Raw genomic sequence first — 13219 nt, 5'->3', positions numbered from 1 at the left:
CTTTTGGTTGTAAAAACTTCGGAAACATTTCGGCAACCGGGAAAAGCCAAAAGAAACAGACTCTCGACTCGGCAATGCTCGGTCTTTCAACAGGTTTGACATAATTCTTTCAATAACTCATTTCGTCGGTTTCATCACAATCTGTCTCAATGGATATTTCCTGAACACATTCAAAAATGGTCTTGCGTGGCCTTCAAAAGTCAAAAACGGAGATAATAAGGCACTGGGGAAACGTGGCGATCAACTGCACGCGTTTCTGATGATTTTAGCATTTATTTATTTTCAAGGAGAAGCTTTGTTGGCATATCGATTGTACCGGTATGACGCGAAGATTATTTCAAAACTACTTCACACAGCTCTACATATTATTGCAATTGGGCTAGGAATTACTGCATTGACTGTGATTATAATGAGTACTAATAACGCAGGTGTACGTTTGGATTAGTTCAATTTTAATGCTAAAAGTTAATTTTTCAGTGGAATAATTTTACAAGTGTTCACAGTTGGATTGGAATTTGTCTGCTTTCGGTTTATCTGGTTCAGGTTAGTAGGCCAAAAGAAACATCTTTATTTGAAATTGTTTTTTTTTTTTGATTTAACAGTTCATTCAACCTTATTGCAGCTGAAGTGAGTCAATTTAAAAAGCCCTCGACCTCTGGAAATATTCGCTCTAAATCTATGCATTGCCTCTCCAACCGGACAATTGATTTCCTTGTCCCAACCACCAAAAGTATCGAGATTCTCTGGAAATTTTATTTTTTTTAACTCGAAATATATTTTGTGCCCTTATGGTACATACCCCAAGCCCAGGTCTCAGTTCCAGTTCTGACTTCCGGGAGGCACCACGTTTCAAGATCAGTTCAAAAACAAGATCTACGAAAACAAGATCCACCAAAACAAGATCTACATTTTCAAGATCTACCAAAACAAGATCTACGTTTTCAGGATCTGGCACCGTGCCAACTGCGGTTTTCTCGAAGAAAACAAAACAACGATGCTCCGATGTTACGCGTCGCGTGTTGTTTAGCGTTCAAACGAATATTTTTTGAAATTTTCTTCTAGAATTTACGCTTAGCAACACGCGTCGCGTACGCGCGCGTAGAGAAAACCGCAGTTGGCACGGTGCCAGATCCTGAAAACGTAGATCTTGTTTTGGTAGATCTTGTTTTCGTAGATCTTGTTTTTGAACAGATCTTGAAAACGTGGTGCCTCACTTCCGGACGTCCGCACTTTGCAGCGAAGTTGGTGATTCCAGCTTTATCAATTCTACCACGGTCAGATTTGGTTTGTATTCCGATGATAACAGTTCCATTCGGGCACCATTGAATCTCTCTCCAGTGTCCAAATGGGAGTTCTGGCTTTATAACAAGCTTGTTGGAAATGGCGTTGTTGGAGACTAAAAAAAAATAAATTATTGATTTTTAAATAAATAATTGTGATACTTACCTCCGTCTGGTGGATTACAGAAGAAGCTGATTGAGACAACACCATGATCGTTCTTAAAGATCCCTTGCGGTCCTTCAAATTTGAGCTGGAACCCGTTCATCACGTTGTGACGAGTGCATCCGTTTGAAGGATAGTGGACATACTCCGCACCGGCAGTTGAAAGCAGGGCGAGAGCAATCAGCAGCAGGTGCATGGAAGACCGACGGCAAGGTTGGGAAGGTTGAAATGATTTTTTAAATGAATTGGCTATCTTATATACTCATTGTCATTCTGAGAACGTGGCCTTTTGATTAACTAAAGAGAGTTGAGGTATTCAACTTCTGCAGCCCGATCGATCAGTTTTTTTCGGGATTTTAAGAGACATTTCCTCATAATTACAATGCATAATTTTTTAATTGTGTAAGTTATTTCTAATCTAGATTTTCAGATAATATTAAAAACACTGGAGCTCTTTTCACAAATTGGATAAATATTTTTCAACTTGCCAATTTTCTCGAATTGTTCTACGGAACAACTAAATACTCAATTGAAACCCATAACGTTGTGAATAAATTTACATTCAGAAATTGGTTTTATTTTTAATGTCCCTTCCAAAGTGCAAAAAAGTAGATTTTCTTGAATTAGCCATTAATTTGGTGTCCCACCGTTTTCCTTGAATTGACTAAGCAAGCGTATACATTTCAAGCAAAATCAGACTCTGAAAACTTGTTTCTAGGTGTATCCAGGTGTACCTGTCCCCTCCGCGGAATAATTCCAATTTTATGAATTTTTTGCTTTTCTGAGCACACGTTCCATGAACAGATTCAACAAAAACATATAACAGCACCAACTTTATTCCCTATATTATAAAATAATCAATCTACTTTTCTAAAACTTTGGCCGCTTGTAAACTGTGTGTGAAAAATCAATATTTATATTGACTACTCAAAATAGTTTTCGAATAGTCCGTATAGAATAGGTTCTCTGTAAACCGAAATCCAAACGGCAAAACGAGTATCATCATCTCTCTCAGCTTCAGCGGAAATGGCGGTAGTGTCGTCGATCCAGAAACCGATTTTATATGGGAACTCGTCGCATCTTCTGTACTCCACTTCAACTTCATCATCTTCGCTTGCGTAGTCATAAACAACAACAGAAACAAAAAATAAAGGCTCCGAACCGAACAACTTAAAATTTTATTGTTTGCTAAATTTGGCACATTGAACCATCATAAAACAATTTTCGAGAAATTTTCTTTTTGAAGTATCATAATTAAAAAATTGCCTTTCAAAACAATTTGAGGTTTAGATTAAGCAATAAAACAAAGTTAGCTACTTCCCCTTAAACGTTATTAAATATTATTTGTAATGTACTACAGAGCAGATATATTGCCCCATACAACGAAATCAATCGAGTCTTCTAAGCTAGAAAACGTTGCAAGAAGTCCATCGTTGCGTTCTATATCAAATCCATTTCCACAGTCAATCGACTCAATTCCATCGCTGAAAATATATAGGTTAAATTGGATTTTTAGCTTTTACTTAAAATACAGTAATCCTAAAGCATATCTACCGAACCACAACAATACAATTATAGTAATCCCAAGACCATTTGGCACTAGGACTGCCTGTTTGTTTTTGTTTCTTTTTTTTTTTTGCGAAATTGACTTTTTGAAAATTTGGTTTGTTTGGACCAAAATGAAACAAATACAACAGTTTTTCAAAAATTTCAAGTTTCAGTAGGAAGGATGAAAACAAATAGAAGCTGGTTTTTTTGTTTATGGTCGAATTTTTTCTGTTTGCAAAGTCTCTCTGTGTATGTGCTTCATGTATTTGCGCCAATACACGGGAGTTTTTTGAGTGAAAAAAAATTCGAAAATGCCAGAAGCCAGTCAATTAAAGAGAAATTTGGTCCCTCATATTTTTTTTAAATAAAAATAATGGGTTTTGTCATCAACTAACCGAAAAAACTTTGCTCGGCGTTGCCCATCCCATTTCGAATGTTCTATTCCAGATAAAACTACACCGATCCACGTAGTATCACAATAGAAGTTCAAACGGAATCTTCGTAACTTGGGCATTTCTCCCGACAACCAATGATGAAGTAACTGATTGATATGTCGTGGTTTGAATTGATGATAACACAATTTGATAGTTTCACAATCCATTTTTATTAAATCTTCTACTGTGATATGTTGTGCGTTGAAAATAACCAAACGAGGAATCTGCTGCATCTACAAGAAACATTTTCAACTGAAGACATCTTGTTTTTGTTTTTTGACTAGAGTGAATACTTCGTTAACAAGGTTCAAAAATTTTTCAAAAATTTTTTAAGGCGGTTTCAAGAAAAAAACATTTACTGATTTTTGCTGAAATCTCAAATTTCGGGCACTTTTCCGTGCCACATCTGTTTGTAGTGGAGTTTTTGGAATTATCGTCTTTTATTGCGTTTTCTGGTAGTTTATCTCATTTAATTTTGTTGATTAAAGTACATTTGAAACCGAAAGATAACCTATTTCGATTACTTTTAGTTACCTATCGGTTGAAAAATGACCCTAATCAACGAAATTATAATAGAAATTATAGGGGAAGATAATTCCAAAAAAGTTAAAGGTTATCTTCGGACAGAATTGACATTTAAAAGTGGCCAAAAATCGAGATTTCAGCTAAAATCAGTGTAATTTTTTTTTTTTTTGAAATTTTGAACCGTTATATAAAATTTTTTGAAACATTTTTGAGACGTTTCATTACGAAATTCGTTCATTTGAGCCCATTTTGAGACTATACGTTCAAAATCGTCTAAACCGTTAGTCCTTTTTTAAACTTGCAGAATGCACCAAAAAAAATACACACTACTTTTCGTACCATATATGAAACTAGTTTATAAACTTACAGCTGTCACATCGAAATCTTCGGCAATCAAACAATTAGTAAGCAGTCCATTTTTCAGTTTGAAATTGTTCAATACAAAATTCATTTCATTATTTGAGATATATGAAGTATTTCCTACTATCTCCATATAGTCACACTTTTGAAACAATGGATGGCTTATGGAGTCTCCAAAAAGTTTATATTTATCAATTACCAAATCCACGTGTTTAATCGAAAACAGTTCATCAAAACGATTTAAGTATTTTAAACGTTTTTTTAAGTGATTTAACTTGTACACCGAACTACGAAGCTTTCCTGGTCCTCTTTTGTCTAACTTGCTGAAAAAAAGTATGTTTTGTTGTACATTTTTGAATATATGTACCCTTCTAACGTTTTCGAAAAAAGTTATCACAGTTACCGTACTTCCTCTATTAGTCTTGCATTCCAGCAAACCAATCGACAATTAGTCTTGCAGATAAATCTTTGGTCGAGTTCTGGATTTTTCTAGGTCACGTAGTGAAAACCGCTCTTTGTCATTACAACATTCGGTAAAGCAATAAAACTATGAAACGAAATCCGAAAATTATCAAAATAAACAAAACTTACTAGAACAATTCGATCCAAAAATCAACGCTGAACTTGAGATAAACTGAAGCTGTTATTTCCTTGTTTGTACCCATCTCATTATAGACAGACACAAAGTCACTCTTTTTTTCAAAACGTAAAATTCTTGTTTTGAAGCGAGGATAAATTATATTATATTCAAAACGATTATCAATGACTATTTTATATATACTTTTTTTGACGTTTTTAATCTTTTCATACATTTTCCTCGATGTCTTCGAAAGTCTCCATCTGCAAAAACATTCGATTTTTATCTTAAAAACTTTAAAGAAAAATAGAAACAACAATTTCGTGTTTTATGCAATTCGCGTTCTGTACATCTAACATGTTTTGATGTGGATCAAGGGTGTAAATCAACCACAAAAACCAAATTTTCAAGCAACAAGCTTCAAGCACCCTCATGTTTGATCAAGATGTTCAACTTTGTTTTGCGTCTCTTAAAATACTTTTTTTGCCTGTACCTTGGGCAAAACTAACTTATAGTTTTGAACAGCCCTGAAACAAGCTTTCAGATGCTATTTTCACGTGGTGTCAGGTTAGCCCATCGTTCCACTGCACATGAAAGAGCGGAAAATATTTTTCGAAAATTTGTGACGTCACAGCGCATTTCTAATAATTTATAATATTGTGGAGAAAAGCAAAATATAATAAAAAAGAAAATTTCAATAAACACAAAAATAAATTTGAAAGTTTATGAAAAATTGCACGAAAATCGACGCTTAATTTGAAAAATAAATATTTGAAGTGCGCTGTGTCGTTACAATTTTTCAAAAAATATTTCCCCACCATTCGTGTGTAGTGGGTCAGCCTAACACCATGTGATTTTTTTTATTTCGTGAAATCCTCTATTTGCTACTAACTCTTACTTCTAACTAACTTCTTTCTTACTTCTTACTTAATTCTTACTTCTTACTTATATTTCTTCTATTTTCTTCTATTTTTTATTACTTCTATTACTCATATTTCTTACTAACTGCTTTATCATTTAAGTATTTATGTGCATAATTACAAAAACGTACTTTTCAGCCGCTACGACACTGACCAATTTGTCGCATTTTAAATTTTTAGCTTAATTTAAATAGCTTAATTTTAACCACCATAAAAACATTTTGAACGTTTTTCAAGAAATCTTGTTAGGAAATTCGATGTTTTGAGACACTCTGAAGTCTATTTAAGCAATGTAATAAATTTCGCTACCCCACCTTTAAGAAAATGCGGAAATTCTAAATTGCAAAACGTTTATACTCACTAAAAATAACTTTCTCTTTCTAAAAAAAAATTCTCTTCCTAAAAAAATTCTCTTTCTAACTCAAAAAGCCCAAAACTTATTTGCAGACCTAACAAGTAAAGTTTGATTCAAACTCACACTGATTCGAAACTCATTTGATTGATGACGTTTTTTAATGGAAGCAACGGCAAACAAAGCATTTTAAATGGTTTTTCCTGAAACAAGACTATTACCTTGTGTATTCATGAAATAAAAAACTGCTTACATTTTTATGAAAGTAGGCAAAGAACAACTTAGAAATTGCCATCGAAAATTGATAGGTGCAATTGGTAGATATAATGAATAGAAAGTAAATGATCGTAGCGTTAGTAGTAGATGCAAACAGAAACAAATCGATAATCAAAAATGCCAGGTAGTTGTAGTCGCACAGTGCGAACAAAGAGTAAGTCGATATGCAAAATATCTAATCGTAAATTTATTGTACTGGGTGGCCGTGAAAACCTGCAAAATACCTTCTGTGTAGTTTTGTTTACAACCCAAATTTTTATAACATTTGAATTGGCCAACCCAACTAGTAGGGAGTCCAGAAAACTGGGAGACGAGGTAAATTTGGCCGCTGAATTCGAATTTCGCATTCTAAATTTCGAGATCTTGATGGAAAAGTTAAAATCCAAGATTTTGCCCGAAAATCTCAAAAATTAAGACTTTTATATTTAAAATTTTAATTTTTCAATGCCATTTTTGAATTCAAAGTAAATGAGGGCTATCTAAAATGAGGACATTTTCTAATTTTCACTGATTTTTGAGTAACATTCCGGAAAACATTGGTTTAAACTAGATTTTTGAGATAAATCCTGAGTAAAAAAAATACCAGAGGTGAATATTTATAATGATATTAAAGGGTCTCCCCTGGGAAGATAAGTTGAAGAAGAAGGAGTCTACATCTAGAACAAAGGCGTTGATATGATATCATTTACTATATACAGGGTGGTTCACAATTATGGGGACCGATTCTCGCGTCTATAAAATTTGAAGCAATCATTCAAAAAAAATTAGCACTATAGGTTTTACTCCCCATATTCTTAGGAACGAAATATGTTATTAAACTTTGAAAATATCATTATGTGACACGTTACAAACCTTCCGAAGTTAAATTGTCGCTAGTGTGTGGGTGTTTTTCTTTCTAATGATGTCTTCAGCAACAGCGACCAGTTTAAAAAGTTTACTATTACTTTTTGAAATGGCATTGACTGTAGAATACTTTTTTCAAAAAAAAAATCGTCAGTTTTTTGACATGATGTTGATGTGGCCGTTGATTGAAGGAAGATATGTCGAAAAGCTTAAAAAGCGCACAATTTTCAATCAAAATCAAATTTTATTCACAAATCTATATTTATATCCCACAAAATAATCAATTCAAAATGTTATGGAATATCCTTGTTGGTAATTATTGTGGAGCTGGGAGGTGTAGTGGTTCGTGTATTGGCCGTTGGTTGTGTAATAATCCTGAAATGTAAAAAACAAAGAGTTGAGTAATCTCGGTCCATATTCCATGAATATATAAAATTCCTAAAACTGTTACAAACGAAAATTAACTTACGTAATTTTCTGAAGTGATTTCTTTAAATATCCAGCGCGTAAAACTGCAAATTGTGATGAAAAGGTGAGCTGTGCTGAAGAAGGAATTTTGATATATTTTCTACGAAAAATATATCAACTTACGAGAGACCAGGGGACTGACGTAGAGTATCATGCCCAGAAACGATGGGGCCATAAACGCCAATGCGCACGAAACCCAGATGCAAAAAAGCACCTTTGGAATTTCGGCAGTTGTCGGGAATTTCGGCAGTTGTTGCCGAATGGCAATTGCCGCGCACTTCTGCCTTACACTGATCATACCTAGCATCTTCTCGAATTCTGATCCAAAAATGCTATTATTTTTCGTTGAGTCTCACTATAAGGTTTGATCATTTAAAACCGATTTTAATCTATTCAGGTAGAATCCTCAAAAACTTCACTCTACCATTCAAACTGTTAAAACTAACTTGGAAACGTAGCAGATCCAGCTGTGAGGAGCAACAATGCCCACACTTCTTTTAAATCGATTTTTGGAATCAGTCTATAAAATTATCAGATATTAGTTTAATTTTGTACAATCACAACATGAAAATGCCCAGAAGAAACATCTTTATTTGAAATTGTTTTTTTTTGATTTAACAGTCATTCAACCTTATTGCAGCTGAAGTGAGTAAATTTAAAAAGCCCTCGACCTCTGGCAATATTCGCTCTAAATCTATACATTGCCTCTCCAACCGGACAATTGATTTCCTTGTCCCAACCGCCAAAAGTATCGAGATTCTCTGGAAATTTTATTTTTTTTAACTCGAAATATATTTTGTGCCCTTATGGTACATACCCCAAGCCCAGGTCTCAGTTCCAGTTCTGACTTCCGGACGTCCGCACTTGGCAGCAAAGTTGGTGATACCAGCTTTGTCAATTCTACCACGGTCAGATTTGGTTTGTATTCCGATGATAACAGTTCCATTCGGGCACCATTGAATCTCTCTCCAGTGGCCAAATGGGAGCTCCGGCTTAACAACAAGCTTGTTGGAAATGGCGTCATTGGTGACTAAAAAATGAAACAATTATTGAATTTAAATAAATAATTGTGATACTTACGTCCGTCTGGTGGATTGCAGAAGAAGCTGATTGAGACAACACCATGATCGTTCTTAAAGATCCCTTGCGGTCCTTCAAATTTGAGCTGGAACCCGTTCATCACGTTGTGACGAGTGCATCCATTTGAAGGATAGTGGACATACTCAGCACCGGCAGTTGAAAGCAGGGCGAGAGCAATCAGCAGCAGGTGCATGGAAGATCGACGGCAAGGTTGGGAAGGTTGAAATGATTTTTTAAATGAATTGGCTATCTTATATACTCATTGTCATTCTGAGAACGTGACCTTTTGATTAACTAATATTTTTGTAATTTTTGGAAAATTCCAATAATTGAAAAAAAAAAACGGTCGCTATTTTTCCGATATTCTGCAATATTTTCAAGATATTTTATACTTAAAGCCTTTTTCCGGCAAGCGGCAAATCGGCAAATCAGAAAATTGCCGGAACTGAAAAATTCCGGCAAACCGGCAAACTGTCAATTTGCCGAAACTGAAAAACCTCCGGCAAACCGGCAAATCAGAAAAATTATAGGAACTGAAAAATTCCGGCAAACCGGCAAATTGCCAATTTGCCAAAACTGAAAAATTCCGGCAAACCGGCAAACTACCAACTTGCCAAAACTGAAAAATTCCGGAAAATCGGCAAATCAGAAAAATTGCCGGAACTGAAAAATTCCGGCAAATCGGTAAATCAGAAAAATTGCCGGAACTGAAAAACCTCCGGCAAACCGGCAAATCAGAAAAATTATCGGAACTGAAAAATTCCGGCAAACCGGCAAACTACCAACTTGCCAAAACTGAAAAATTCCGGAAAATCGGCAAATCAGAAAAATTTCCGGAACTGAAAAATCTTCGGCAAACCGGCAAATTGCCAATTTGCCGAAACTGAACAATTCCGGCAAATCAGAAAAATTGCCGGAACTGAAAAATTCCGGCAAACCGGCAAATTGTCAATTTTCCAAATTTGCCGGAAAAACCACAATTGCCAAAAGTGTTCGGCGAATTGTGATTTTGCCCTTTTTTTTGGAAATTTCAATTTCATTCGGCTAAATGGCACGCATCCTATAAATATTCCTACATCTATTTTGAAAAGTTAGCAAATTCAATGAAAATATCTAAAGAACACGAGAAAACATTTCAACAAGGTATAGTTTCCGTCTTATAAAAAAAATCTTCTCCGGCAAATCTGATATCCGGCAAAACCGGCAATTTGCCGATTTGTAGAACGGCCAATGCCGCTCACCCTTGGTGGGACTTACAATTGAACAGATTCAACAAAAAAAATTTAACATCACAAATTTTATTCCATATCTTTCAAAGATCACAAGTTGCTCGGAAAGGTTCTTTCTATGATTCCCTACTCACAATTTCCTCGAGAGCAAAGATATACTTTCCACAAGTGACGAACATCTGCTTGCTAGCCATAAACTTGCCAGGACGGGCAATCAGAGTTCCAATATGCTGAAAATTCAGGTTCAGACACCTGGGCCAGGCCTAAGCCTAGCCTAAGCCTAGCCTAAGCCTCCGCCTAAGCCTAGCATAAGCCAAGCCTACGCCTACGCCCAGGCCTAAGCCTAGCCTAAGCCTAGCCTAAGCCCCACTCACATCAGTTCTCGCACTAGAATCCCGTTCGATCATCCGCTCCGCATCCTCAAAATCAAAGTAACGGTTGGCGCTGTCAGTCCTGATATCATCAAAAACATCTGGACTAGCAAGCTCAAGACTCTCGATTATTTCTGAAAATCCCCAATGGTTAGCTAGAGTCCACTACGAAATTACCAACCATGTGTGATATCCTTTCTCTCGGCGTATTTCAGATGATCCTTGTACCCGATAAAGTACTCAAATTGAGTTTCACGAGTTTCCAGGCCTGAAATTTTTAGTTTTTCTTACTGGACTAAATTTGGCAAAATTTGGTACCTTTTCTATTGTCGATATAAGCAAGAATTTTCCAGTAAATTCTAGGAGAGCAACTGTGGTGGCTCTCAACATGAGCACACACATGGGCAATGAGCAGCAGAGCACGGAGCATTACCTATTGTCGAATTATTGGAAATGATTGATTTTTTTTACAAAGTTTGCCCAGTTTGGCATTACGTTAACATTTTTTTGAAAAATAATAAATATTTTACCATCAGTTAATAATTACCAATGTTTCGCTCAACCACTCTTCTTATTTTTACCCTTGTTGCTACCTTGCATGCCCAATCCGGAAGCCCTAAGCTCAACTGCAAAGCCTATTGGCTTACACGGTATATTCTGGATAACAACGGTAGTCTGCATCTATTTCCGTAAAGAAAAGTATAATTTTATGTGTAACTTTCAGCCAACAAAACGAATACTGACACATATCGCGTGGAATGTGGTTACGAATTGCATAAACCTTTAAGCGACGGAGAGATTCAATATCTTCCTGAAAGTATGTGAGGCTTCTAATTTTTTCAGCAAAGAATTTGAATTCAGAGGTTGCCGCTAGCGTCATAACTTCAGGTCTCCCTGAACGTGTTGATAAGGGTCAATTGGTGGGACTTGTACAGGATGCGATGGTTCCTCATGAGGTTCGGAGCTTCTGTTTCATAGATTTTTGTAGCTTAAAGGTGGACTATGCTCAGTGGGGAAATTGATTTAAAACGCGCCTGTGGGGTCACAATGACCGAATATCATGATAAAAAAATTCAAAAAAATTTCTAGATTTTATATGATTTTTTGAAAATTGGAAAAATCACAGTTTTCACCTAATTATATTTGAATTTATGCCAATTGGATTTGTTCGGTGGAGCGTGCTTGCATTATTTTTATTAATTTATTTTATTTATTCTCATTATTTCACTGATTTTCTTCATTTTCTATGTTTTTTCCTCGGAAAATGGAAGAAATAAACGAGACAAATGCGAAATGTTAGAAGAAACATAGAAAATTTCAAAAAATCATATAAAATCTAGAAATTTTTTTGAATTTTTTTATCATGATATTCGGTCATTGTGACCGTGTTTTAAAGCAATTTCCCCACTGAGCGTAGTCCACCTTTAAATAATATTATTTCAGCAAAAAGTTGAAATAATCGAGAAGCCACACTCTACAACATAGTTGTACCAAGTTGAAGTCATCTGTGAATATGTGAACTTTCAAGTGTGCACTTTTTATCAGGATTTCTATTGAGAATTTATTCACGTTCTATTCAAAATTTTTCAAAAATCACAACACTTTAAGCCAACACTGTCAAGACTGGCGTCATCCACATGCGGAGCTTGAGCGGGTTCAATTTGAACTATGATTCCACAGACGATTTGTCGAGCTGGGCAGAACTGATCGCGGGTCCAGCTTCCTCTCTCGTTCACCGAGCCTGAAAAAAATCATAAAATTTGAATTAATTATTATTTAATATTTCTGAAGTTACCTTGAATCCAACTATACCTCCGTCTCGGTGCCTCCGGTCTTCCACAGTATGCTGCAAAGTTGTTGGCAGCTACATCATCCTTGTTTCCTCCACGCCATGATTCCGACTGAAGAGCGAATCCAATCACATATTCCCCTTGTGGACAGTACTGGTAGGCTTGCCACCCTCCAAACACTCCCTCAGCGCCCTTGATGTAGGTGTCACCGCTGCTGGGAACCGCACGATTCTTACAAGCCAGCTCGATCGCGTTGAGACCAGTTTCATCCAGAGAACCACTGTCACGTTCGTACTTGATACGCATTCCGTGAGCAAAATAGCCAGGTGGGCAGCTCTCCATTTCACTCCACCAACCCCATCCGGTGACTTTTGGCGATCTGATGATGGTCGGTGGAAGAGCAGTGGCTAGTGGAGCCAGAAGTAGAGCCAAGATTGTGGGGAGCATGAGTGTTTGTGTCGCCTTTGTGAGAGATCAAACTTTTATAACGGCGGTGTTAATTGTATTCCTAATCGAATCAACGGTGGGATCGGCGACGAGGAAGACAGAAAATTTGAAAAAGTCTTGTTTGAATCTGGCTGAACACTTGGTGTCAGGCTGTCCCATTTCTGTTCAATCTACGTAGATCTACAAGAATGGCGGGAATTTAGACGCAAACTTTTCAACTGATTTTACATGGCTTAGAACGTGCTGACGTCACGTGTATCTGGGGAAAAAACTCCCGCACTTTTTGTAGATCAAACCGTAATGGGACAACCTGACACCACGTGGCTAATCTGTACTAGAGTAAGATGCTGGAAGCTAGTTAGAAATTGGCGTGTTTTTCTGGAATCCCGATGGTACTGAGGTGAAGCGGCACGTGGCGATTTGATCTACGAAAAATGCGGGAATATTTTTCCAGAAATACTGTGACGTCCGCACGCTCTTAACCATGCAAAATCGATGGTTGCGTCTCTTCTCCCGCACTTTTCGAAGATCAAAGCGAAATGGGACTTTCTGACTA

The 13219-nt window shown here is 36.4% G+C and overlaps 7 protein-coding genes and 1 pseudogene across 8 annotated transcripts; 2 read left to right on the top strand and 6 right to left on the bottom strand.

The window, feature by feature from the left end:
• Positions 1-55: 55 nt before the first annotated feature.
• On the top strand, positions 56-543 carry T02H6.12 (annotated as a pseudogene). Its single transcript has 2 exons — positions 56-430; positions 478-543. Coding segments are annotated over exons 1-2 (441 nt in total).
• A 60-nt stretch (positions 544-603) lies between these two features.
• T02H6.4 (But2 domain-containing protein) lies at positions 604-1639 on the bottom strand (the record flags this gene model as incomplete). The annotated part of the gene is made up of 4 exons (NM_001377689.1): positions 604-743; positions 800-830; positions 1215-1396; positions 1447-1639. 4 exons carry the CDS (start codon positions 1637-1639, stop codon positions 604-606), a joined length of 546 nt encoding a protein of 181 aa, NP_001364801.1.
• Positions 1640-2605: 966 nt separating this feature from the next.
• On the bottom strand, positions 2606-6577 carry T02H6.5 (F-box domain-containing protein). The gene is made up of 6 exons (NM_061391.5): positions 6413-6577; positions 6286-6362; positions 4902-5150; positions 4318-4633; positions 3387-3658; positions 2606-2927 (listed from the first exon to the last, which is right to left on the bottom strand). Exons 1-6 carry the CDS (start codon positions 6452-6454, stop codon positions 2798-2800), a joined length of 1086 nt encoding a protein of 361 aa, NP_493792.1. The 5' UTR covers positions 6455-6577; the 3' UTR covers positions 2606-2797.
• A 994-nt stretch (positions 6578-7571) lies between these two features.
• On the bottom strand, positions 7572-7921 carry T02H6.6 (uncharacterized protein; the record flags this gene model as incomplete). The annotated part of the gene is made up of 3 exons (NM_061390.4): positions 7572-7653; positions 7748-7820; positions 7870-7921. The coding sequence occupies 3 exons, from the start codon at positions 7919-7921 to the stop codon at positions 7572-7574; spliced, it is 207 nt and encodes a 68-aa protein (NP_493791.2).
• Positions 7922-8326: 405 nt separating this feature from the next.
• On the bottom strand, positions 8327-9062 carry T02H6.7 (But2 domain-containing protein). The gene is made up of 3 exons (NM_061389.2): positions 8827-9062; positions 8564-8776; positions 8327-8507 (listed from the first exon to the last, which is right to left on the bottom strand). Exons 1-3 carry the CDS (start codon positions 9017-9019, stop codon positions 8368-8370), a joined length of 546 nt encoding a protein of 181 aa, NP_493790.1. The 5' UTR covers positions 9020-9062; the 3' UTR covers positions 8327-8367.
• Positions 9063-10171: 1109 nt separating this feature from the next.
• Positions 10172-10856, bottom strand: T02H6.8 (BgtE-; the record flags this gene model as incomplete). Its single annotated transcript, NM_061388.1, has 4 exons — positions 10172-10285; positions 10430-10560; positions 10608-10694; positions 10745-10856. The coding sequence occupies 4 exons, from the start codon at positions 10854-10856 to the stop codon at positions 10172-10174; spliced, it is 444 nt and encodes a 147-aa protein (NP_493789.1).
• Positions 10857-10975: 119 nt separating this feature from the next.
• Positions 10976-11911, top strand: T02H6.10 (DUF3828 domain-containing protein; the record flags this gene model as incomplete). Its single annotated transcript, NM_061387.1, has 4 exons — positions 10976-11096; positions 11151-11243; positions 11288-11382; positions 11870-11911. The coding sequence occupies 4 exons, from the start codon at positions 10976-10978 to the stop codon at positions 11909-11911; spliced, it is 351 nt and encodes a 116-aa protein (NP_493788.1).
• A 59-nt stretch (positions 11912-11970) lies between these two features.
• T02H6.9 (Vitelline membrane outer layer protein 1) lies at positions 11971-12807 on the bottom strand. Its single transcript, NM_061386.4, has 2 exons — positions 12222-12807; positions 11971-12167 (listed from the first exon to the last, which is right to left on the bottom strand). The coding sequence occupies exons 1-2, from the start codon at positions 12661-12663 to the stop codon at positions 12013-12015; spliced, it is 597 nt and encodes a 198-aa protein (NP_493787.1). The 5' UTR covers positions 12664-12807; the 3' UTR covers positions 11971-12012.
• Positions 12808-13219: the final 412 nt, after the last annotated feature.

The sequence above is a fragment of the Caenorhabditis elegans genome, chromosome II (assembly GCF_000002985.6).
Source record: "Caenorhabditis elegans chromosome II".
Classification (NCBI taxonomy): Eukaryota; Metazoa; Nematoda; class Chromadorea; order Rhabditida; family Rhabditidae; genus Caenorhabditis; species Caenorhabditis elegans.
This window is presented reverse-complemented; position numbering and strand designations above follow the sequence as displayed.